Genomic DNA, 26,933 nt, shown 5'->3' on the forward strand with positions numbered 1-26,933 from the left:
TAACTTTTTAAAGTAAGTTTTATTTGTAGAAGCTGTACTTAGCCCCAACCCAATTAAAAGTGAAGATTGTATATAACTTTTACTGTGAACTGTAAAGGTTATCTACGACCAGCATCAGCACAGAGGTACCTAGAAAATAACTACTTGTTCCTCACGTATCCCCAATACCAATACAAGAAAATAATGAAGGTTGTAAGAATGTTTTTAGAAAGGTTTTATTTTACCATGGCAAAAAATGGTATTGGTGAAAGATGTTTGTCCTTAACTAGCATTGTAGATTTGAAGTACAACTTGGATTTGGTTAATAATTCAAATTTTCTTTTCTTCTACTTTTTTTTTTCTTTATACGTTTATCTTTGCACAATCCTCACCACGAAACAATTTTGTTATCCTTTCATCTTTTCTCTGAACATTCAAAAGTACAAAACATTGCCGAGGAAAACTTAAAATTTGCAACCCTTATTTACAATTATTTGTTATTTTAAGACTGTTTTTAAAATATATTAATTTTAAAGACGGCCATAAAGAATAAAACTCAAATTCCATGTACCAACCCATCATTCAGAAAACATACATGTTTCACATTTTCTAATGAAAGACACTACTAATTTCATGAATTGCGTTTGTTTCATCAGGTTGATGTGATCGATCAGTTGCCATGCGCGGTCCATGGTGTTTGAATTTTGATTCTGTTGGAATGCTTAAATTATATTTTTCATGCCAAAGAAATTTTAAAGAAATTAATTAGTTCAGGAGATAATTAAAGCGGCCAATTTCTTAAAGTAAGATGGTTTGGTTTTCTGGCTGCTGAATACCCCGTTTGTTCACTAATTAGTTTGATTTGAAGTTTGTTTTTGGGTTCTGATAGAAACTACGCATGCTGAGGACAATCACAATCTGTTCAGAGGTTCTGATGGTATGCTTGCTGGAATCACAAAAACTAATAACAGCTAATCGAATGTTTTGATTTTTTCAAGATGAATTAAAAAAAATTCAATCCCTCTTTCTACTTACTCGAAATACCCCAAATTATCTACTCCGAACTGTATTGAGTATAAGAGAATTAAAAATTAAAATAATCTCCGCAATAATTAATTGGTTACATTAGGTACATAAAATGTCACCAGATCGTCTTCCCACAATTTGCTATGAATAATTGCTGGAATTAAATTGTTTGTTCCTCATAATTCCTTAGAATTAAATTGGGCCACCCAGGTTAATCAGCTTTTTATAGTGATTGGAGAACAGAATACTTGGAATAACCAAGATAACTATTACTTCAAGAAAATGAAAACTGATTTGATTTCTAAATTAACCAACCACTCATTCTCATAGGATATTGTCCGGATATTAAATTCTAACTATAACCCATTTCACTGAAAAAATCTTCTCTGGACTTTGTTGAGCCCTATAGCAACTTTATATACTCTTATTATCAAAACACGAATTGTGTATATGTCAATTGCGAATTTGCTGTATTAAATTAATAAGATTATTTTATAGTTTTGGTATGGATAGCTCTAAAAAGTTTTCTGATATGTACTTCCGGAGAAAGTGACGGCTTAAATCCTTCCAGTGACTTTAGGTAAAAATTAGCCCTTCCCCCCAAAAAATACTAATAATTTTTTTGTATAGTCTCACTGCTTTATAACCGCTAACCACTGTGTGTTTTTTCTACTTCTGTGAATAAAAAAGTATAGTTACTACAAGAAAATTTAATAGTGGCAAAATAAATCAAAGGTTTTCTTAACATTAAATTTTAAAAAAATTTGCCTTTTTACGAGGTTTTCTCACTATTTAGTAATTTTGACTTTTTCGTGCAAGTTACATTATTTTGCTGGCTAGCTTGTAAGGAAAGGTTGCTTGTAACAGGTTAGCAGATTAGATGCTGAGTATTGTGTACATTCTATGGTTTGTATTTGGACGTTCAACTTAGGTTGAAGTAATTCCATTTAGCTAATATTAAAACTTGTACAAATTATCTAAAAATGCTTAATTAGCGTTAACCAAGAATTATTTTCTAAAAGAAGTATGGAGGTGTAAGTTCTGTAAAATGTATCATTTTCTGGCAGTGCATGGTTAAAAGTAGTTGCAATTAAAATAATTGTTTTTTTGTTGTTTTTTTTAATGTCTCAGGAAGCAAGCAGATGCTGGATCATTGTGTAATTGTGAGGTAGGTTCTAAATGATTTTTTACATTTATGCTTAAAAGTACGAAGGCAAAACTATACAGAGTATTTATGAGTATTGTAAATTTCTGATTATATTATGATTAATTGCAGGAAATTATTTTTCTTGTTGGGAATAAAAAGCAGTATCGTTTTTCTTAATCGTTCTTTGTATCTACTTTAAATTGGGGCTGTTTACAAATTGGTGTAAGCCTAGTATGGCCTTCCCTCTGTGTAGTTATAGAAAAAAAAGCTCTATTGAGATGTATATTCTTTATACGATTAATGTCTTATTAAAACTTTTTTGTGAATCCTGACTTGTAAAGAGGAATTTTAAAGAGGAACTTAAAAAAAGTTAGACAAAGTTTCAATGTTGGTAATATTTATTCCACTATTTTGCGGGTGGAGTTTACCGCTCTAAGTATATTGTCTTCCTTTAAATCACCAACTCGAAATTTCTTTGACGATGCCTTTCTGAGGCAATACTGCCAAACGATGTCGCGATGTCCATCATACACAACGAAGCACCTACTATTACTATTGAAATTCACAGAATGGTTCGCAAATATTGAACATCCTGACCGTTCTTTAACGTGGTGTGATTAGACGATTAGAAGAATAAATGGATTTTAATGGCATAGAGAAATCAGTCTACACCATAAACATTTGCTCACATTGACGCAGAAACACTGGCTCACCTTTCTCCAAGTCCATTCTTTGCAATTGTATTTGCAAGTAATCGTGGCCTATTAACGAGCGGAAAGTTGCTTTGCGAGGTAAAGAAATTGGAAGTTACGTGTTACTGAAGAATCTTGAAAGATAGCTGGTGTAACTTAATTATTCTATATAGTTTATAGTTTTTAATTAATGTTAATAATTATTATTTGTAACATTTTTTGTTTTGTTTCTAGGTATTCTGTTTATTAAACGATTGTAAGGAAACTATAGTGATTCGTTCCAAAACTGGCAACCAGTTTGCAACCATATTGTATGAGGTGATAAAATAAGTTTAATGTATTATTTAAAAACATTTTGAAAGTCTAATTGATTGGATAGCAGAAGAAGGGCAAAACAAGTTGGAATGCACTAAGTTTTTTACTACTTCGTTGCTACATTTTTCATTGAAAACTTAAGACTCCAAAATCTGGAAATATTTGTAGAATAAGTTTTTGATTATAAATAATTGAATCACTAACTTCAATTATTCCCGCTTAACTTTTGCTGTACGTAAGAATTAATCCCTGTCTGCGTGACTAACAAAAATCCCGATTGTTGTTCATTATTTTTGGTGACTGATTCATAGTTTCAATAAGATGAAAAAATAATTGCCATTTCAGTCCATGAACAGACAAGACAGAAGACACACCAACCCTGAAATGTAAAATATTACTTTGTAAACTAGCCCTGAAGATGACCTAGTCCCTAGGTCGAAAGCTCGACAGAATAAATGTATCACGACTGAAATGGCAATTATTTTTTCATCCTATTAAAAATCCCGATATTAAAATACCCGAGAGGGGTCATCAGGTCTGGGTTTAAGTCGATCACAAGAATGTATGTCATAGACCCACTAAAGTTTCATCTGGACGAGCTGGGAGTCCTCTACTTTTAGCCGACTCATTCTTGCTTGCATCCGCTTAAACCTGTTGCACGTGAGATCGTATGTCTCAGACTTCAGAATTATTTTTTCTGAATGAAGTAACCTTCTTTTGTTGTACTGTAAAACAGTCAATTTTTTGAAACCGTAACTGTTTTCAAGGTGATGGTCACCTGCTTCTCCCCCCTATCTTTTACAAGTTACCTGCTCAAATCAGATGCTCAGAGGTAAATTATCAGGTCTTTATGCCGTATATACTTGATCTTTTGTCTAAAACATTGTAGTGCTTTTCCCGACCAAAAGATTAATCATATCTCTCTCTGCCTGGGGACATTATTTGAACATTCGTGCATTTCTAGTCCATGAGTACTGAAGATTTTGGTTGTGGCTTACTTTTTCATACTCTTCGTGTAGAGTTTCGATTTTGAGTTTTCATTATTTATTTAGGTACCCTCTATGGAATTGTGGTTTGTGACAATACCCTGTGACTTCAGTAACGCAAAAACGAAAAATCGCAGTTTATTTTGTTTTAAAGTTCTGTTTCAGTACGTATTGTTGTTTCACCCGTATGATTTAAGCTATATTAACGTCGTAATATTCAGACTCGAGAGAATGCTAGTCCACCAGAAGTATGAGTTCTAGTTTAAGTTTTCATAAATTGTCTAGGCGCTTGTCTATATTTGAACTTGGATAGTGTGTTAGGGATCACCTTGATTTTATTTTAATTCAAAAAGATTATGGTTTGTAATTTTGAAATTGAGGATTTGTTTTCTTTAAAAGTACATCTTTAGTGTAGTATAGAGCTTGGTATTATTGAAGCCAACTATGTTTAAATAGATTTTTTATTTTTGTGTTATTTTAATTATTCATACTTTGGTCTTTTACTGTTATTTTACTGTGTTATTAAAACTGTCCGGTAGGACAGTTGTATAAGGGTTGACCATCAAAAACTGCACGAAAAAGCGTAACGTTGAAAAACACCCAACTTTGACAATTTTTTTCTCTTTTTCTATAAAAGATAAAATTCCCAAATTTTCTTTAAATCTTACTCCAAACCCTCCTTCATAACTGTAATTTTTTTGCAACCACCCAGATCTAATAGGTTTCGAGAAAAAAGTTGCCGAAAATGAGCAAAAACCGCTTTTTCAAAAAATGTTCTTGTTCTTGTTCTTCTTCTTGTTCTTGTTCTTGTTCTTGTTCTTGTTGTTACCTTTTTTGTAAACAACGTAGCGCCTAAACGCGTGAACCGATTTTCATGAATGAGGTGTCATTCGATTCGGAATTTTATGTAGATGTGCCTTTTGGGGGTCTCGACCCTGTACATCGTATGGGAGAGGAGTTAGCCCCCTTTATGTAAGGCCCCCTCCAAAATTATTATTACTAATTACTCTGTAAATCTTGGCCCGATTTTGATAAAATTTGGTAGGATGATAGGGTTAGGGCTCCCCTACGTAACATTAAAGCGGCGATCAGCTCTTACACTTGTTAAGGGGATGTATAGGAATCGTTTCAAATTATCGACACGTGAACCGATTTTCATGAATGAAATGTCATTCGAATCGAAATTTTGTACAGATTTGCACTTTAAAAGTCTCGACGCCGTGCCTCATAAGGAGGGGAGTTTGCCCCACCCAAATAAGGCCCTTTCTAAAACTATTATTACCAATATTTCTATAACGCTTAGTTTGATTTTGATAAAATTCAGCTCGAATAAGTGGTTAAAGCTCCTCTACATTGCTGATGCTCTTGCACCTACTAAGAGGAAGTACTGCAATCGTTTAAATTATCAATGAGTGAACAGATTTAAATCAATGAATTGTCGTTCGATTAAAAAATCTTTGCCTCTTTGCCTAGAAGTTCTGCAATCGCAGTTTATTTTTCTTACTCCTCTTAAAAGGAAGTAATGAAATCGCAGTTTAATTTTGCTATTCACGCACAAATACCTTCCTATGTTATTCAAAACGCTTTTTCAAGAAAAGTTGTTACTGAGGATGGTTTGGGGGACCTTAACGATAATCATTCTTTAAAAAGATCTCTCTAGTGGTAGTTACGGTTCCGACTTACCATCTTATCAGGTTATAATGATAGAATTGCTTATTCCAAATTTAAAAAAATCTGTAAAGCAGATATGTAACTTTGTAAAATAGACAAAAAGGAAAATCTATCCAAAAGGTACAAAAATCTCTTTAACAAAAACTTACAGTTTAAAATGTTAAGTATAAGGGTTGATTAAACGCCAAAAGGTACACAAATCAGCAAGCACCCAAAATTTCATTAATTCTTCATTAATATTTAAGTAATTTTACTGCATTAATATTCATTAATATTTTTTAGAATTTATTAGATGTCACAGACCCTTATGCTGGCCATTTTCGTCTACAAAATATTTGTTCAAGTAGCACTGTAGATTGACTGTAATATCTAGTTATTTATAATAATCAAACTGTTAATTACAGGTTAAAAAGGAAAACGTTATAAAAAATAAAAAAAAATTATGAGGCTAAAAAATTCAAAACTTTTTTTTATAAAAAAAAATGTAATATGTAAAATAAAGTAAATAAGATATGTTATTTTTAGGACAGCTAATTATTCCAGTATTTTACTATAAGTAAAATTAAATTAAAATAGAGAAATCAATAATTGTTGTTGAATAATCTACTTGTTATAACTGTGTGTTATTTGTGCTCTCGAATATTTCGGTAAGACGAATTCAAGACAGTAGCCTACTCTAACTTTGTCTTTTTCTACTTTAACATGCATGTACATATGTGTGATTTATCATAATTATAACAAAAAAATATTATAAATGAAGTGGCCAGCATAAGGGTCTGTGACATCTAATAAATTCTAAAAAATATTAATGAATATTAATGCAGTAAAATTACTTAAATATTAATGAAGAATTAATGAAATTTTGGGTGCTTGCTGATTTGTGTACCTTTTGGCGTTTAATCAACCCTTATACTTAACATTTTAAACTGTAAGTTTTTGTTAAAGAGTTTTACTGTTATGTTTTAGATACTTAGGTTTTTATTGCAGTGATCTGTAATGCAATTTCAGTGTAATGTACGCGTGACTGTAATGAATTATCAAAGTTATTGGTAAAAGATTTTTGTAGTTACCAAACCAATAAATGAATTATTAATGCAATTTAATTACCGTTTTGTTCGGTTTAATGAATATTTTCTAACTAATTTGTTTTGGAAATTCCAGGCCTCCCAGTATTTGCAGAACAACTTGGCAGGACAAACAGAACAAGATGTGAAGAACATGATGACAGCTTTACTACATTTTCCAGTACCCTTAACTCATGATGAAAAATTAATGATAGTAAATACACTACCTAGAACTCCCTTGGAACTTTCAGTGGTAATTTTATTGATTGTCTCCCAACTTGAATTTTTTGTATTCCTTACTAGGGAAGTGATTATTTTAAAACTACATTTATGATAGATATTCCTCTTCTTACGTCTTTTTTGGAATGATACATGAAGTGCTGAATACATGAAGGCATGAACATGTGGGCGCATATTCTCTCGCATCTCGCATGCTTTTTGTACTAGGAAGCCTCAAATAGAATTACTACGGTTTTTTTCTTCTCCTGGCTGTCCAAAAAAAAAGTCCGAATTGAAGTGCGGAAAAATTCTTTAGTGTTGGATATAAAATTATTTAAAAAAGCAAGGAGTCTCAATTAAATTAGGATCGGCATTAACAGTGGGATCGGTAAAAAACCTTTGAACAAATTCGATAGCAGAATCTTTAATGGTAACTGCTTCTCTAATGCTAGAGATAGTGATAAAAAAAAAATGTTTAAGTATGGAAGGAGCCAGTAAGATACGCTTTGCTGTAAGATTACGGTTCTTTGCTATTCACTCTTAGATGAAAAGAAGCCTTGATTTGCTCCTTCTGAAAGTCGTCACAAATAGTTACCAAGTTTAAAAAAAAAATGGTACTTGCCTTTTCGAAGGCTTGGGGAAATCCTTTACCGTTACCCAGATTGCTTCCAATTATTGCGCTTTTTTGACAAGTCACGATTTGATCGGCAGTTTTTCAGTGAAGTACAAATCTTCAAACGTGACAATTTTTGTCGATCGTTCATTAAGGTGGCACTAACTCTTCTTGTTTGTGAACTTTTAAAGGCGCTTTAATCATCTATAGCATTGTGGCATACAATTCCATGATCTCTCGATTTATTCGAAAAGTAGTTTACATTTTGAGCAAGATATGAAGTAATATAACTTCAATACCGAATATCTGCTAGTATATTTTAATAGTTGATATTTTTTTACACGTATAAAGAGAATGGAATACCAAATATACAAAATTTCACAATATTCTGATAATTACGAGCGATTTGTTGTTTTTTTCAATTATGAGCGCGATGCAAAGCACGATAAGTTAAACGTTCATCATCTTCCAAAATAATGCATTTCGACGGCTGATATGTGTATGTATGAAGAGGATGCAATGGTCTATTCAAGAAATGTCACATTGTTCTGATTATCAAAGCGAGATATTGAGGTTTAAATTTTGAGCAAGATATGTATGAAGCCTGCAAATTTCAACGTTCATCATCTATCGAACTGATGCTTTTTAATTACATATTGCATTTATAAAAGAAGACGTTATATTTTGATTTTTTATCAAGATATGAAAAATAACTTCCATCTGATTATCTGCTTAATTAGAACATTTAGCTTATGTGTATGTTTATGTATTTGAAGAGAGTGGTATTCCGCTTAATTAATCTAAATTCCAGAAAGTACCTACAATTTCATCGTGAGGTGATAACTCGTCCATTCTTATTACGTAGAATTTATTAGATGTCACAGACCCTTTTACTAGCCAATTTCATGAAAAACATCTCACACGCACATAAAAAGAGAAGTTTGAGTCTCGTAGTGTTGTGCAAGACGGAAACAAAAGTGAAGTCGAAATCTCTAAACCAAACTGATTAATCTACCTGTGATGATGTTGAAATTTGAAACCGGTCTGAGATACAATACGCATGCGTGCTACGGTGGAGATAAGTCTTTCTATAAATATTGTAACTTTAGAAATACTGAATAAAGCCGTTTTCCAGAAATTTCTCATACTTGTACATCTGGATTGCACTCTAGTACACAGTACACAATTAAGCTTATGTTCAAATTACTTTCATCAAAACAAGAAGTTTTCAACAATTGTCCATCAGAATTTAGCAACGTAAATTAGGATTGCTAATGGAAGTGCGCTTTACCAACCTGTGCTTGAGTGTGTCAGATACAATATTACGACCTCGGTGCTCACGTAAAAATCGCAACACATTCGGCCTGACAATCTGCTGTATGATAAAGAACGGAGGGCATTAATGATGTGGAAATTGCTGTTTCGAACACTAGTAAACTCCTTCAAGTGTCAGGAAAGAAAGAAACAAAAGTAAGGGAACTAACAGGTTCAAAATAAAAAGGCTGTGGAAATTAGAGATTATCCAGGTAGTGCCTACAGCAATTTTGGCAGCTTGCACGATTCCACTACTAAAAAATACATACTAATATAGCAGCCTAGGAAATAGACCGAAATATTTACACCTAAAAACAAATAACCGTAACATCTTATACACACGCCTTATCGTGTGCATATCTCTAACATTTTTGCGTGGCTGGTAACCCGTCTGTTCTTATTACATGCCAGATACCTGATTTTGCAACAGAGATAATAACCATGATTAAAACTCTCCGTTAGGTGCATAAAAAAGCGTAACGTTGAAGGATAAGCAAGTTAAAAATATTTTTCTCATTTTCTATAAAAGATAAAATTTTCAATTTTTTGTGTGTTAAATACAGAGATATCCTCGTCTATAAGTTTATAATTTTCGTTTAAAATTTTTCGCAACAACCAAGAGCTAATAGACTTCGAAAAAAAAGTTACCGAAAATGAGCAAAACAGCATTTTTAAAAATCTAAAAATGGTTATTGATGTTATATTTTTTTTGTAAACAACATAGCTCTTAAACGCTTGAACCTATTTTCATGAATTTCATTCGATTCGGAATTTCATATAGATGTGCCTTTTGGGGTTCTCGACGGTGTTCATTTTATGGGAGAGGAGTTAGCCCCATGTATGTAAGGCACTCTCTAAAACTATTATTATTAATCTCTTTAACAAAAATGTACATTTTATAAAGTTAATATAAGGCATGATTAAACGCCAAAAGGCATGCAAATCAGCAAGTATCCAACATTTCATTAATACTTCATTGATATCATTTGAGTAATTTTACTGTATTAAATTTTCCTTAACCCATTACCTGCCCAATTTTTTTTTTTTTTTGATAAATTTTACTATTTTTTCAAAAAATAGAGTTTTTTAATAACTCCAGTATTAAATAAATAGTATTTAAACATTTCATTTTATTAAAAAAATAATTTATTTGAAAAGTCCCATTTGGGGTTTATGGCAACTACAGGTACAAAAAATCATTTTTGTAAAAACTAAATATATACATCAACAGAGATCATTTTATTATTAAAAGTAAAGACCTAAGTGTTTAAAATATTAAGTTTTAAAAAAATTAATGAGAATTATCAAATTTTTGAAAATAGGAGTGCCATTCCCATACATTCTACATGTATCCCTACATTGCATTTCCTAAGTTTTTCACATCTTCATCCTCATACCAATATATCTGTTCTTGCGGAAGAGAGAGGTATTCAGTTAGCAGGAGGAATAGAATTAACTTTCGAAGGCAATCTATAGAAAACTGGATTTCTGGAAAACTGGACTTTTTATTATTTTGGCAGCGTAAGATACACTCTTTTTTACGATATACAGCATTATGTCTTCTGATAACAGGATTTCGAACATCCGTACAGGTGATTTTCCTTGAAGAACTTTTTCTTTTTTCCTCTCTTTTTAAAATTACCTTATTATCCTCAAAGAGTTTGAAGAAATCACTTCATTTTCTTCCAAGATGACTCCACAGCCTTTTTTTTGTGTGACATTTTTTAGCTTTTTTTGACGGGTGAGGTACCGCAACTATAATCAATCTTTAAAAAGATCTCTCCATTGGTAGTTATGGTTCCGACTTAACACCTTATCAGGTTATAATGATAGAATTGCTTATTCCAAATTTTAAAAAAATATGTAAAGCAGATATGTAACATTCCAAATAGACAAAAAGGAAAATCTATCCAAAAGGTACAAAAATCTCCTTAACAAAAACTTACAGTTTAAAATGTTAAGTATAAGGGTTGATTAAACGCCAAAAGGTACACAAATCAGCGAGTACCCAACATTTCATTAATCCTTCATTAATATTTAAGTAATTCTACTGCATTAATATTCATTAATATTTTTTAGAATTTATTAGATGTCTCAGACCCTTATGCTGGCCATTTTCGTCTACAAAATATATGTTCAAGTAGCACTGTAGATTGACTGTAATATCTAGTTATTTACAAATATAATAATCAAACTGTTAATTACAGGTTAAAAAGAAAAACGTATAAATATTTAATAATAATAAAATAAATAATTTAAACAAAAATAAAAAAAATTATGTGGCTAAAAAATTCTATACCTTTTTTTAAAAAATGCATACATCAATGATTTTGTTTATTTTATTTATTTATTTTTATTTTTAAATAAAAATCGTCGGTTTAAGTTCTTTCTTCGATTAAAATAATTGTTATTTTATGTAGTAGTCAAACGTTTATAATAGAAGGTAATAATTATCTGGCTTTATCGCAAATAATATAGTTTTCTTCAATTACATTCTCAATCTAGGTATTCATCCCACAATGTTGTATAAATGTAATATAAAATAAATGAGATATGCATATTTTTAGGACAGCTAATTATTCCAGTATTTTACTATCAGAAAAATTAGGGGGACTAAATTAAATTACAATTGAGAAATCAATAATTTTTGTTGAATAATCTACTTGATATAACTGTTTGTTATTTGTGCTCACGAATATTTCGGTAAGACGAATTCAAGACAGTAGCCTACTCTAACTTTGTCTTTTTCTACTTTAACATGCATGTACATATATGTGATTTATCATAATTACTCCTTAACAAAAACTTACAGTTTAAAAAGTTAAGTATAAGGGTTGATTAAACGCCAAAAGGTACACAAATCAGCAAGTACCCAACATTTCATTAATACTTCATTGATATTATTTAAGTAATTTTACCGCATTAATTTTCATTAATATTTTTTAAGAATTTATTAGATATCACATACCCTTATGCTGGCCATTTTCATCTACAAAATATTTGTTCAAGTAGCACACCATTTAACTTAAATTGATTGACTGTAATATCTATTTATCTATAATAATCAAACTATTGATTACAGGTGAAAAAGAAAACGTTATAAAAAATAAAAAAATATGAGGCTAAAAAAATTCATAAACTTTTTTAAAAATTGCTTCCACCAACTTACATCAATGACTTTATTTATTTATTTTTATTTTTAAATAAAAATCGTCGGTTTAAGTTCATTCTTCGATTAAAGCAATTGTTATTTTATGTAGTAGTCAATCTGGCTTTATCGCAAATAATATAGTTTTCTTCAATTACATTCTCAATCTAGGTATTCTTCCCACAATGTTGTGTATATGTAATATAAAATAAATAAGATATGCATATTTTTAGGACAGCTAATTATTCCAGTATTTTACCATAAGTAAAATTAGGGGAACTAAATTAAATTACAATTGAGAAATGAATAAATAATGTTGAATAATCTACTTGTTATTAACTGTGTGTTATTTGTCCTCACGAATATTTCGGTAAGACGAATTCAAGACTGAAATATTGTTTTAAATCCTCCGTGATTCAAATTTAAACAGTAGCCGACTCTAAATTTGTCTTTTTCTAATTTAATATGCATGTATATGTGACAACTTCAGAATAAAGGGCACATTAAAGAGAAATCAGAAGAATAATTTGGAATAGAGTTAAAATAAAGTACCTATTTATCGAAGATATAATATACATTTTATCACAATTATAACTATTATGAATGAACTGGCCAGCATAAGGGTATGTGATATCTAATAAATTCTTAAAAAATATTAATGAAAATTAATGCGGTAAAATTACTTAAATAATATCTATGAAGTATTAATGAAATGTTGGGTACTTGCTGATTTGTGTAACTTTTGGCGTTTAATCAACCCTTATACTTAACTTTTTAAACTGTAAGTTTTTGTTAAGGAGATTTTTGTACCTTTTGGATAGATTTTCCTTTTTGTCTATTAGCAAAGTTACGTCTGCTTTACAGATTTTTTTATAATTTGGAATAAGCTATTCTATCATTATAACCTGATAAGGTGTTAAATCGGAACCGTTGCCCCTGTGGTTCCGGGGTTGTAGAATAGGACCACAGAGTCTTCCGCTTGACGTAAGAGGCGTCTAAAGGGGCAACTGTCCGTTGACCCGATACCTGTTATCCTCTCTTTTTCCCCATTCTTTGCCCATCCTCTAAACCATTACCTATCCTTTTTAATTTCCTTTCTTTTTCCTTGCTCCTTTTTCGGCCTGTTCTCTCTTGGGGGGATGCTCCCCGTGCTCGTGGCTCCTCCTGCGTGGTGGGCCCTATGGTGGAGGGTACAGCTTAAAAACTGGGTTCAACTCTTGCGCTCCCAGGCCGCCGGACAGTACATTGGCCCGGGTCGGAGTAGCCTTCACGACCTGGCTGCCTTATCATTCGGCGCATAATTTCGTCGGCTGTAGTAGTTCCGGATGGCGACCGGATTAGGGACCTGCTGCGGTCGGCGGGGGGCTCTGTCGAGGCCACCACCTGTGGGCGCGCTGCGCTTGGGGGGCCGCGGTTTCGGGGGTATGGCTCCTCTTCGGGGGGAGGGTCGAACACATCATAATCCTTATTGAGTTCGAGTGTTTAGGAGGTGTAAAACAAAAAAAAACAATGAATAAAAGTAATCCCAAGAAAATAGTTTCAAAGGTGCAAGAGACAAGAAGTGAGGGTTCCCTAACCCTAAAAAGATTCACGAGTGCCCCGGACGATGGAGTCTCAATTCCGCCTGTCGGGAGTGATTCCAGTCCCTTTCAGCGGAGCTCAAGATTAAAGAGAACGCCGCCTTCCACTCCACCTATGGTTGGGAGTGTGGTGGAGATGGCGAATATGCCGAAGCCAGAAGTAATATCAAATACACTGCCTGGGAAGACGTCAAGCAGTGTGACTGAAGAGAGGCGTGAATCCCCGGCAATCTCGCGGGTACTTGCAGGTGGTTTGATTGGTTCTCCCGAAGAGAAAGATATAGAGGATGCCTTGGCAAAAGTGGACAAGGAGATAAGTAGAATGAAAGGTGTCCTTAAAAAGATGAAACTTGCCACTAGTCGGCAACGTAACATTAGTATGGATATCAAGGATGGCCTTTGCGAAGTAGAAGAGTCGGTAGAGGTGGTGGAATCCCTAAGAGGTTTCTGGGGGGTAGCACTGCAACGCCTGATTAGGCTGCAAGGTAGGGCCACGATATCACAAGGAGTGACACAAGTATCACCAGTATCTAGGCCAGTTGAGAGGGAAATTACTGCGGTTGTGGCGAATACGGTAGCAGTAAATAGCAAGAACCCACCCCTTAATGAGTGGACCGAGGTACGTTCAAGGAAAGGACGGGAGGTACAGAAGGATAGTGACCTGCAATTATCCAGGGAGGTGCAGCCTGCTCGTGCAAAGAGTAAGAAGAAGACAAAGAAGAATAAGAATAAGAAGACGACTCAGAAAAGGCCTCTTTCAGATGCTTTGTTAATTAAGCCGGCTGAAGGAAAATCATACGCGGAAGTTCTGGGCGAAATTCGAGGGAAGGTCAAGCCTGAGGACACAGAGACTGAAGTTAAGTGTATCCGGCAAACAAGAACTGGCGATATTCTTGTTGAATTAGGACGGAATACAAAAGACAAAACTGCGTTTGAGATGGCAATCGTTAAGGCTTTACAGGAGAAAGCAACGGTTTCTCAACTCGAGCCTAAAGACTCGGTGGAGATCCGAGACCTCGATAGCCTATCATCAGAGGAGGAGGTTGTGGATGCAATCAAAGCTCAGTTGGGAGAGGATGTAGGGGATGTAAAAGTCCATCTTACTAAACCTAACAATAGAGGGTTGAAAGTCGCAGTAGTGCAACTCAATGTGAGGGGCGCGAGCGAGCTTGCGAAGGGTGGTTTCATAAAAATTGGCTGGGTACGCTGCAGAGTCAGGAGAAGAGCTGTCGTTAAAAGGTGTTTTAAATGTCTTGGGTTTGGACATATTGCGGGAGTTTGTAAGGGCCCAGATCGTAGTAGCCTCTGCTACAAATGCGGAGGAATGGGTCACGTAGCAAAAGAATGCAATGGGAAAGAAAGTTGTATGCTCTGTACAGAGAGAAACCTTACCCAAGAAGCATGCCAGCACCCACCTGGATCGGGAAGGTGTGTGGTGTTCCGGGAGGCTTTGGAACAGGCAAAGAGATTGATTGCAGGATGAAGTTCCTCCAGGGAAATTTACATAGGAGTAAAACAGCCGACTCACTTCTTGGCCAACTAATCATTGAAAAAGGAGTGGATCTGGTGTTCGTTAGTGAACAGTATCGAGACCGACACCCGCGCTCGTGGTTTAGTGATCTGCTTGGGACGGCGGCAATCTGGATCACTGAGCTGGGGAACATCCAGGTCGAAGACTATGGCAGGAGAAATGGTTACGTTTGGATAAGAAGTAAGGGGGAAACGTATATTAGCTGTTATTTTACCCCGAATGAGAGTGTGCACGATTTTAAGCAAAAGTTAATTTCCCTGGAAGACGAAGTTATAAATATGGCAGGTAGGGTATTGGTGGTAGGCGACTTTAACGCGAAGGCAGTGGAGTGGGGGATGCCAGTAACGGATATGAGGGGTAGGCATATCTTGGAGATGGCTGCTAGAACGGGACTTGTTGTACTTAATGTTGGCTCAACGTCAACGTTTAGACGTCCTGGCCATACTGAAACAATCCCCGATATCTCCCTGGCCAGTGAGCGACTAGCGAGGCGAATCGAGAATTGGATGGTCATTGAGGATTTCACGGGGAGCGACCATCAATATATCACCTTTGAAATCAGTGAGAGGATAGGTGATAAGAGGTCAAGGCCCCAAGAATTCTTCCCGAGATGGAATATTGATAAGATTAAGGTGGACTTATTCTCCGAAGTCCTGAGCTGTGGAGAAGCCAAGATAAAAAGTATGTGTTCCGAGGGGAAGGTTGGAGCTGAGGCCATGGTAGCCTCAACTATGGGATTAATTGCCAAGGCGTGCCGACAGTCGATGCCGCGGAAGGGTTCCTGGTATGGAAGACCTCCTGTGTACTGGTGGTCGCCACATATTGCCAACCTGCGAAAAGAATGTGTCAAACGAAGGAGAAGAGCACAACGTGCCGGACGCCGGCCGGATGCATCCACTCGCCGGATGGAATATAAGGCAGCTAAGCGAGAGCTGAGACGTGCAATTTTTAGGAGTAAGGCACGATGCTGGGAAAAGCTGAGAGATGAGGTTGACTTGGATCCATGGGGTCTTGGATACAAGATAGTGACCCAGAAATTAGGAGCTTTTAAAAACCAAACGGTGATGGATGCGTCGGTTATGGAGGGCATTGTAAAGGCGCTTTTCCCCTCTCATCCGGATCGAAGAGAGCGAGACTTTGGAGATGTAGGGGAGTTCCCTCTTTTTACTAGAGAAGAACTCGACATGGGGGTGCGCTCTTTAAAAGCTAAGAAAGCACCGGGACCTGATGGTATTTCAAATGAAGTGCTTAAGATTGTAGCGCAGCAGAAAGCAGGACTGTTACTTGACATGTATAACGCCTGCCTGAAATCTGGAATGTTTAGTTCAAGATGGAAAGTGGCGCGGCTGGTCTTAATCAATAAGGGCAAGGGGGATTCGCTGCCAACATCCTTTCGACCACTGTGCATGCTCGATACGGCGGGCAAATTATACGAGAGGCTTCTGAGGGAACGGTTGAAAACCGCGATACAAGCCGCGGGAGACCTATCCCCGAGGCAATACGGTTTCCGGACAGGGCGATCCACCGTGGATGCGGTCAAGGAGGTCATTGAAGTAGTGAGAGGGGCAGAAGACCACAATCACCACTCCCGTCGAGTGGTTTTGTTGGTCACACTGGACGTGCGGAACGCATTCAATTCCCTTCGGTGGATTGACGTGTTGCACGCTCTAGAAAACAATTTTCGTGTCCCGAAATACCTTCTGCGTGTCTTGAGTGATTATCTGTGCAATCGGATAATCATTTATCAGACTGCTAACGGGCCAAGATCCTCGGCGGTAACAGCGGGCGCGGCGCAGGGCTCAATATTGGGCCCTGATTTATGGAACGTGGCCTACGACAGTCTACTCAGACAAGATATGCCTGAGGAGACTGTGTTAGTGGGCTACGCAGATGATGTCGCGGCGCTAATTGCTGCTCGTGACACGGATAAAGCTCAGCTGAAGCTGAATCGAGTGATGCGGGTGGTAAATAGGTGGATGGCCGAACATGGTCTTTCTCTGGCGTTGGCCAAAACGGAGGTTGTTGTTCTAACGAAGAAAAGGATCCCGACCGACATCTCATGGTTTGTTGGTGAGGAGGAGGTGATCTCTGGGAACTCCGTGAAATACCTGGGATTGACGGTAGACAAGAGGTTGAGCTTTGGTTTGCACGTCCAACAGGCTGCGAACAAGGCTGCGAAAAATGTTGCACTGCTGGGGAGGCTGATGGCCAACGTAGGTGGCCCGCGGGCAAGCACCCGGCGAGTACTGATGAGCGTCATCCACTCCACACTCCTTTATGGGGCGGAGGTGTGGGCGGACGCTCTAAATAAAGCGGCGTATAGAAAAAGGCTAGCCAGGGTGCAGAGGCTCGGTGCACTGCGAATAGCCTCGGCATACCGCACTGTATCCGAGCCTGCAATTATGGTAATTGCTGGGGTCATCCCTATTGCCCTCTTAGCTGGAGAGCGTAAGAGGCTATATGAAAGGAGGAAGGAAATGAATAGAGAAGCCATGTCCAGGGAGGAGCGTTCCCGTACCGTGCTGGAATGGCAGGCTGCTTGGGATGAGGAGCCGCGTGGCCGGTGGACCGCCAGGCTTATCAGAGATATTAGTGTCTGGATAAGCCGGTCTAGCGGAGAAGTGGACTTCTACCTTACCCAACTCTTGAGTGGGCATGGCCTTTTCAGAGCATACCTCAAGAGGATGGGTAAGGAGGCAGAAGAAGATTGTTTATATTGTCCTGAAACGAGAGACGACGCCTGCCATACCTTTTTTGTATGTGAAAGGTGGGGTCGCCCAAGAAGAGATTTGGAGCATATAATCGGGCGGTTGACTCCAGAGACGTTGGTGGAGGCGATGCTCTCTTGCAGAACTAATTGGTCGCTAGTGGCTGGTTTTGCAAGAGAAGTACTCGTCTCCAAAAAAAGGGAAATGGAACACCATTTGAGCAGGGTCCCCTGAGTAGGGGCAGGACTGAGGCCTAGCCTGATGTAATGCTGACATCACAGCGAATCCAGGCTAGGCCTGGCAGTAGGGGGGGGGGTGTTTTAGCCGGTAGGCCGCGAGGGAGTCCGGCACAATGTGCGTAAATTGCATTTCACCCCCTCTTTAAAAAAAAAAAAAAAAAAAAAAATCGGAACCGTAACTACCACTGGAGAGATCTTTTTAAAGAATGGTTATAGTTGCGGTCCCCAAACCATCCTCAATAACCATTTTTCTGAGAAAGCGTTTTGAATAAAATAGGAAGGTATTTGTACGTAAATAGCAAAATTAAACTTCGATTTCAGTACTTCCTTTTAAGAGGAGCAAGAAAAATAAACTGCGATTACAGTACTTCTCCCTAAAAGGCTAAGATTTTGAATCGAACGACAATTCATTGATGTAAATCGGTTCACTCATTGATAATTTTAACGATTGCCGTACTTCCTCTTAGTAGGTGTAAGAGCATGATGGCACTTCACAGCCACGTAGAGGAGCTTTAATCACTTCTTCGTGCTAAATTTTATCAAAATCGGACTAAGCTTTGTAGAAATATTGGTAATAATAGTTTTAGAAAGGGCCTTATTTGGGTGGGGCGAACTCCCCTCCTTATGAGGCATAGCGTCGAGACTTTTAAAGTACAAATCTGTACAAAATTTCGATTCGAATGACACTTCATTCATGAAAATCGGTTCACGTGTCGATAATTTGAAACGATTGCTATACTTCCCCTTAACAAGTGTAAGAGCAGATCGTCGCTTTATTGTTAGGTAGGGGAGCCCTAACCCTATCATCCTACCAAATTTTATCAAAATCGGGCCAAGATTTACAGAGTAATTAGTAATAATAATTTTGGAGGGAGCCTTACATAAAGGGGGCTAACTCCTCTCCCATTCGATGTACAGGGCCGAGACCCCCAAAAGGCACATCTACATAAAATTCCGAATCGAATGACACCTCATTCATGAAAATCGGTTCGCGCGTTTAGGCGCTACGTTGTTTACAAAAAAGGTAACAAGAACAACAACAACAACAACAACAAGAACAAGAACATTTTTTGAAAAAGCCGTTTTTGCTCATTTTCGGCAACTTTTTTCTCGAAACCTATTAGATCTGGGTGGTTGCAAAAAAATTACAGTTATAAAGGATGGTTTGGAGTAAGATTTAAAGAAAATTTGGGAATTTTATCTTTTATAGAAAAATAGAAAAAAAAATTGTCAAAGTTGGGTGTTTTTCAACGTTACACTTTTTCGTGCAGTTTTTGATGGTCAACCCTTATACAACTGTCCTACCGGACAGTTTTAATAACAAAAAAATTTTATAAATGAAGTGGCCAGCATAAGGGTCTGTGACATCTAATAAATTCTAAAAAATAACTTATTAATGAAAATTAATGCAATAGAATTACTTAAATAATAATGAAGTATTAATGAAATGTTGGGTACTTGCTGATTTGTGTACCTTTTGGCGTTTAATCAACCCTTATACTTAACATTTTAAACTGTAAGTTTTTGTTAGGAGATTTTTGTACCTTTTGGATAGATTTTCCTTTTTGTCTATTTTGCAAAGTTACATATCTGCTTTACAGATTTTTTAAAATTTGGAATAAGCAATTCTATTATTATAACCTGATAAGGTGTTAAGTCGGAACCGTAACTACCACTGGAGAGATCTTTTTAAAGAATGATTATAGTTGCGGTCCCCAAACCATCCTCAATAACCATTTTTCTGAGAAAGCGTTTTGAATAACATAGGAAGGTATTTGTACGCAAATAGCAAAATTAAACTGCGATTTCAGTACTTCCTTTTAAGAGGAGTAAGAAAAATAAACTACGACTGCAGTACTTCTCCCTAAAAGCCAAAGAGGCAACGATTTTTTAATCGAACGACAATTCATTGATTTAAATTGGTTCACTCATTGATAATTTAAACTATTGCAGTACTTCCTCTTAGTAGGAGCAAGAGAATCGGCAAGGTAGAGGAGCTTTAACCACTTATTCGAGCTGAATTTTATCAAAATCGGACTAAGCGTTATAGAAATATTGGTAATAATTAAGGAACGGATTTTTATGTATTTAAAAATGCCAAATATTTAATTAAAATATGCATTTATTTTCGTCAATTATGTGGAAAATATGTGATTTTCTTAAAATATTTTCTGGAATATTTAAGTAAAATGGACATCTTTTTTTATGAAAATGAATTTTTTTTTTTTGCAAGTTATAATTATTTATACAAGAAAAGAACATTTTTACAATTTATAATAATTTATTAGGAACAAAATAATTTGTTTTTACAAGTTATAATGATTTATACAACAAAAAATATTTTTACTATTTATAAAAAGATGTGTTAAATTTTCAATTTTGAAAACTTCACTCTTCGAAATTGTTTGCAACCACATGAAATTTCAAATGTTGGAACTTAAAGTGACGACGATCTGGGCGTAAGATGGACTTGTAACGACTAAAAGATCGTTCAACATCTACAGATGTTATAGGTGCCTTGCTGAAAGAAGTTATCTCGTTGGTTGTAAAGGGTACACGATGTTCTGAGGTGACTTCTGTTCCGCTGATAATATCAGAAATCTGGCAGATGGTCTCCCACTCTTTGTTCTTGCTCAGTACTTCTGCCAGTTTTGATCTGATCAGATCTCCCTTGCTCCCAGGTATTCCTTCCACCTTTTCGATGACTTTTTTTAACGTTGGACACGTTTTCTGTCAGTCGAACATTTTGGGACTCAAGTTGGGTAATGGCTTGTGCAAGAAATACGCAATTGTCAGAAATGAATGCAAGGTCGTTCCTTAAATTAGGTTTCTCGAATAAAGACTTGGCTGTATTTATCGCTACTGCTTCGTCTTCGAGATGTGAAAGGACATTCTTGATTTTATTGTAGTTTTCATAGTAATACTGAGCTGCTTCCAGTCAAGTACCCCATCTTGTCAATATTGGTTCTGGTGGAAGGCACAAGTCTGGATAGAGATCTTTTAGCATTTTAATGCGACTTGGTGCTTTTAAGAACACTTTTTTAACCGAGGAGATTAAGGAATCTACGTCACTGAACAAAGATCGGACAGTTTCTGCTACTCGATGCAAGGCATGAGCAATACACGTCACATGAATTATCTTAGGATAAAATACCTGAATAGATTGCTTAGCCTTGACCATGTTGGGGGCAGCATCAGAGAGAAACAAATTAGCAGCATTCTGTGTAAATTACAATAACCATTGTACCCACTGTGATTCACAGCCCTACAGTCTGTGGTTCACAGTTCCTGTCAACCACCTCCCAATTATGAAAATATGCCCAAAATGAAAAATATGAAAAAATATGTACATATTTTGATTAAATATGTAGAAATATTTATTTATTTTAATCAAATATGTATAAATATGCGATAACGTCCAAATATGTGGAAATATGTGAAATAAAAGTAGACTCAAACGGCTTAAAAAGTGTCAGTATGAATACTTCTAGTTGAAAAACGTCTGTAAATTGCCTAGAAAAAAATATGTAAATACATACGAATCCGTTCCCTAGTAATAATAGTTTTAGAAAGGGCCTTATTTGGGTGGGGCGAACTCCCCTCCTTATGAGGCACGTCGTCGAGGCTTTTAAAGTGCAAATCTGTACAAAATTTCGATTCGAATGACACTTCATTCATGAAAATCGGTTCACGTGTCGATAATTTGAAACGATTGCTATACTTCCCCTTAACAAGTGTAAGAGCTGATCGCCGCTCTAATGTTACGTAGGGGAGCCCTAACCCTATCATCCTACCAAATTTTATCAAAATCGGGCCAAGATTTACAGAGTATTTAGTAATAATAATTTTGGAGGGGGCCTTACATAAAGCGGGCTAACTCCTCTCCCATTCGATGTACAGGATCGAAACTCCCAAAAGGCACATTTACATAAAATTCCGAATCGAATGACACCTCATTCAAGAAAATCGGTTCGCGCGTTTAGGCGCTACGTTCGTTGTTTACAAAAAAGGTAACAAGAAGAAGAAGAAGAAGAAGAAGAAGAAGAAGAAGAAGAAGAAGAAGAAGAAGAAGAAGAAGAAGAAGAAGAAGAACAACAACAACAACAACAACAACAACAACAACAAGAACAAGAACATGAACATTTTTTGAAAAAGCGGTTTTTGCTCATTTTCGGCAACTTTTTTCTCGAAACCTATTAGATCTGGGTTGTTGCAAAAAAATTACAGCTATAAAGTAGGGTTTGCCCTTTATTTTAAAGAAAATTTGGGAATTTTATCTTTTGTAGAAAAAGAGAAAAAAATTGTCAAAGTTGGGTGCTTTTCATCGCTACGCTTTTTCGTGCAGTTTTTGACGATCAACCCTTATACAACTGTCCTACCGGACAGTTTTAATCTGGTGGTAACTCCACGATGTCGATAATATCACTGCCCTCAATTCCATCATCAAATTATTCTAGAAAATAGGGATCATTTTCTATTGACTCTAAGTTCAACCAAAGTGAATTGTTTTGAACTCAGCTGGAAAAACAAAAAAACTAATTTCACAAAAATGTACCTCTATCAGCCATAATCCCCAAATGGGGATCACTAAATATGTTATAAGGTGAAAACTCGAAACAAAAGGCTTCAGATATAGGGCACATATTAAAGGAAGAATAAGTTTTTAACTCCAATTCGTTGATATTTTTTTTAAATTGTGAACTCGGTCATAATTATTTTTACCGCTCACCTTGCGTATTGACAACTTCAAAATGTTATTTTTAGTTATTCCAAACTCATTTAAAATGTATACATACTGTTTTATTTACGTTATAGAAGGGTACAGTATCGAAACTACCAATTCTGCCGACAGAAAAACCTAAAAAAAGCTATGATCCCCAAATGGGGCCTATGGCAGGTAATGGGTTGATTAGAATTTATTAGATGACACAGACTGTTATGCTGGCCATTTCAATAAACTGTAAGTTTTTGTTAAAGAGATTTTTGTACCTTTTGGAAAGATTTGTCTATTCTACTTTACAGATTTTTTTAACATTGGGAATAAGCATTACGTCCGTTGTAACCTGACTAAGAGAACCGTAACTACCACTGGAGAGATATTTTAAAAGAATGCTTAGAGTTGCGGTCCTCAAAGAATCCACAAAAACAATTTTCTTGGGAAAACGTTTCGAATAAAATAGGAAGGTAATTTGGACGTGAATAGCAAAATTAAATTGCGATTTCAGTATTTCTTAATTAAAGGGCAAAGAGAAATTAAACATCAAATACGCACGATTGCAAAACACTTCCTGCCAAATTTAATCAAAGTCGGGCGAAGATTATTGGTAATAGTTTAAAAAGGAATTTCCTTTAGTTTCAATCTCAATTTCTAATGTTGTAGACATCAAGATCCACAAAAGCTATATCCACATAGAATTTCGAATCAAATGTCAATTCATACTTGTAAATCGGTTCACGTGTCAATAATTTGAACAATTGCAGTACTTCCCTTAGTAGGTGTAAGAATAGGGTAACACTTTTATGTCACGTAGAAAAGCGCTATCTTCCTGCAAAACTTCATCAAAATAAGGCTAAGATTTACAGAGTTATTAGTATTAATAGTTTTAGAGGGTCTTACATAGGGCAACGTTTCTCTTTAACTGTGTTCAGCGCCAATACATAACAGCAATATATTTTTTCTTAAATTTAACCTTCTATATCTCTACCTATTATATCTAGAATATTATCTATCCTCCTTTTTCTCACTAACTATTATCATTAAAACAATTCAATTTACCTATACCAGTTATAGAGCTATTTTTTTCTCGACAATTCAGTAAAGATTTCATTGAATTCTAAACAATATGAAGAGAGATATATAGGTTTGAAATTTGAAGGAATTTTAAAATTTCCAAAATTTAACTTCCTATATCTCATTCACTTTTATCACTAAAACATTGCAATTTATCGAAGTTATAGAGCAAACTTTTCTCTACAATTTGGTATAGAATTCATTAAAATCTGGACAATACGAAGAGAGATTTAGAGGATTTTGAAGGAATTTGAAAACCTCCAAAATTTAACCTCCTATATCTCATTCACTATTATCACTAAAACATGGCAATTTATACCAATTATAGAGCAACATAGATCGGGCTTTTTGTGGTCTAGAGGTATAACTTAAGAGGGGTGTGTTCCCTATGTAAATAAAGCCCTCTTGGAAACTGTTATTAATAATTGGGTAAATCTTAGCCCGACTTTGATCCAATTTGGCAAGAAGAATATAATGTGTGACATTTAAGTGCCATCCTGCTCTTGCACCTACTAAGAGGAATTATTGCAATCATGCCGTACTCGCAGTTTAATTTTTTTTTTGCCCTTTTAGATGATCTGTAATTGCAAATAATTTTTCTTTTCCCTCTTTAGAAGAAATTCTTGTGATCACAACTTAATTTCTTTTATATCCCTTAAGAGGAAGTAATGTTTTCACAATTTGTCTTACCGCTCTTACTGGAAGGTACTGTAATCGCAGTTTTTTTTCTAATATCCCTTTCAATGGGATGGAATTATTCATCACTTTATCTTACAACATTTCTCCGGGTTCCGTCTTCTTCTCGCCAACTTGTTACCACTCCCCCATAACGTTTTCGCATTCCGAATCTTCTTTCCACAATTTAGTACCACTCCCTCCCAATCTTTTCTTTCGGTCTTCATCTCCTTCCTATTAACTTGATAGTTTTACTTTCTATATCTACCTCCCACTAACATGGTACCAAGTATGAAAGTATTGCTTATCCGAAATGTTAAGTAAAAATGTAAAACAGGTGAGAAATTTTACAGAATAGGCTTTTAATTAAAGATTTGGAATATCTTGGAAAATGGCATTATCGATTATTTTTAAGTTATAGCGATAATTAAAGAAATATAATATATGTATTACTTTGATTGTCTATTAAACTGAAGTCAAATATATGTAAGACAAGACTACATCCACGAGTCATTAATAAAAACTTTCTAACCTTCAGAGATTTTTATTTAATAATTAGGCTAATTTACGCCGGATATATTTCTGGCGTAAATTAGCCTAATTATTCCCGATATCCGACTATTTAAAAAAATTACTAGATGTACCAATTTTTTATGTCAAGGAACAAAAAGAAAAATCTGTCCAAAAGGTACCAAAAACAAACAAAAACTTGCAGTGTAAAAAGTTAAGTATAAAGGATGGTTAAACGATACTAGCTAAACAATCAACAAGTACCCATCATTTCATTAATACTTAATTGATATCATTTAAGTAATTTTACTGCATTAACTTTTCATTAATATTTTTTAGAATTTATTATATGTTTTTTTAAACCAGTGCATGAACAGTTTAATACCTCCTATTATAATCAATCTAAGAAAAATGAGTGCTACACTTTACTGAACAAATATTTTGTAGATGAAAATGACCAGCATAAGAGGCTGTGACATCTAATAAATTCTTAAAAATGTTAATGAAAAGTTAAAGAATTAAAATTTCTTAAACGATATCGATGAAGTTCTAATGAAATGATGGGTAGTTGCTGATTTGTGTACCTTTTGTCGTTCAACCAACCTATATACTTAAATTTTCAAGCTGTTAAGGAGATAATAAATTCATCCATTTATAAACCAAATATTTTCAACTCAATCACTAAGTTCTGGGCACATTTTCGCGGAGATTGAAGGCTTCCTGTTTACAATTTAGTAAGGAAGCGCTGACGGATAGATGTCGGTTGTGCTTTGTGCCAAGTGAGACCCTTTAACTTATTATGGTGGATGAGGTGCTCTTGCAGGAGTATTTGAGGAGGCGCTAAAATATGACCAAACTGTATCTCAAGGCTTAACAATCAAGCTTGGTGCTCTAAAGCATGCGTGCCTTACTAAAATACGAACATTGTGAGCTATTACGTTTTGGTCCTGTTAAAACGTTTTGGAACTAGGTTTTGTCATAGATTGTACTGGCGTGCTCAATAGCCTGATATATTGATTGAGAAAGGTTAAGAAAATGGCGAAGATAGGTCCCGAATGAAGAGAATTCAAAATCCTCTGAAGGCCAAAAAAATTACAAATATTGGAGCTGTTGTACGGTTTTTAATAAATTAAGTTAAAAAGAGGTCAAGGCTTTTTAGATTACTGTCACATTTGTTGCTAAAAAATGGTTGAAGTTTGATTTTTATTCATAAATGCGTGCTGAAAGTTGACATTCACATAAACTGATTATCTCCCATGTTGTTTCAACAATGTCTTAATCTTTTGAAGGGCGCGGATACTATGTTAATTCATAACACCTGCCACTCTGCATGCGGATCGTGTATCTTCTAAATGTTATTAGATAAAGAAAGTTTCATTTTGTCATCTTTATTCATTTTTTCGGACCATGCCGGCCGGAACCTTTTTTGGTTCATTGCTGGCTTCCGTACAATAAACTGTATTTAGCTCATAGAAAGTGAAAATGTGAATGCAGGCAGCTAGATTCGAAGCCAAATTTTCCGGGATCTCAGCGTGAGAGTCTAATACACTAACCATTGAACTATCTGTTTCCTCATCTTTAATATTTAATTTTTATTTTTTTAGATAGTACACAATTATGACGAGAGGCTAACTGGGGATCAAGTTGAAAAATTACTTACTACAATTGCCTCAAATTGTTCTTGATTCTTTTGTAATGGATGGTTAATAAATTGATTTTGTCTCA

At 35.5% G+C, this 26,933-nt stretch overlaps 1 protein-coding gene across 3 annotated transcripts; it reads left to right on the forward strand.

Moving 5' to 3' along the window:
• The first annotated feature begins 1,704 nt into the window (after positions 1-1,704).
• Positions 1,705-26,933, forward strand: Polr3I (RNA polymerase III subunit I). Of its 3 annotated transcripts, none has more exons than XM_074125693.1 (5): positions 1,705-1,911; positions 2,137-2,173; positions 3,079-3,162; positions 6,978-7,133; positions 23,255-25,233. In XM_074125693.1, the coding sequence occupies exons 1-5, from the start codon at positions 1,886-1,888 to the stop codon at positions 23,297-23,299; spliced, it is 348 nt and encodes a 115-aa protein (XP_073981794.1). In that variant the 5' UTR covers positions 1,705-1,885; the 3' UTR covers positions 23,300-25,233. The 3 variants fall into 3 exon arrangements, with proteins under 3 accessions (XP_073981794.1, XP_073981792.1, XP_073981793.1); XM_074125691.1 differs by lacking the exon at positions 23,255-25,233 and adding an exon at positions 26,813-26,933 and having other exon boundaries at positions 1,771-1,911; XM_074125692.1 differs by lacking the exon at positions 23,255-25,233 and adding an exon at positions 26,813-26,933 and having other exon boundaries at positions 1,837-2,039.

The sequence above is a fragment of the Rhodnius prolixus genome, unplaced genomic scaffold (genome assembly GCF_049639745.1).
Source record: "Rhodnius prolixus isolate KJV_2025 unplaced genomic scaffold, Rpr scaffold_3, whole genome shotgun sequence".
Lineage (NCBI taxonomy): Eukaryota > Metazoa > Arthropoda > Insecta > Hemiptera > Reduviidae > Rhodnius > Rhodnius prolixus.

Excerpts from the sequence above, each read along its gene's own strand:
- Polr3I (XM_074125691.1), top strand. The coding sequence starts at position 1,886 with ATGCTGAGTATTGTGTACATTCTATG. Across the intron at positions 2,174-3,078 it reads GATCATTGTGTAATTGTGAG|GTATTCTGTTTATTAAACGA; the intron begins GTAGGTTCTAAA and ends TTTTGTTTCTAG. Across the intron at positions 3,163-6,977 it reads TTGCAACCATATTGTATGAG|GCCTCCCAGTATTTGCAGAA; the intron begins GTGATAAAATAA and ends TGGAAATTCCAG.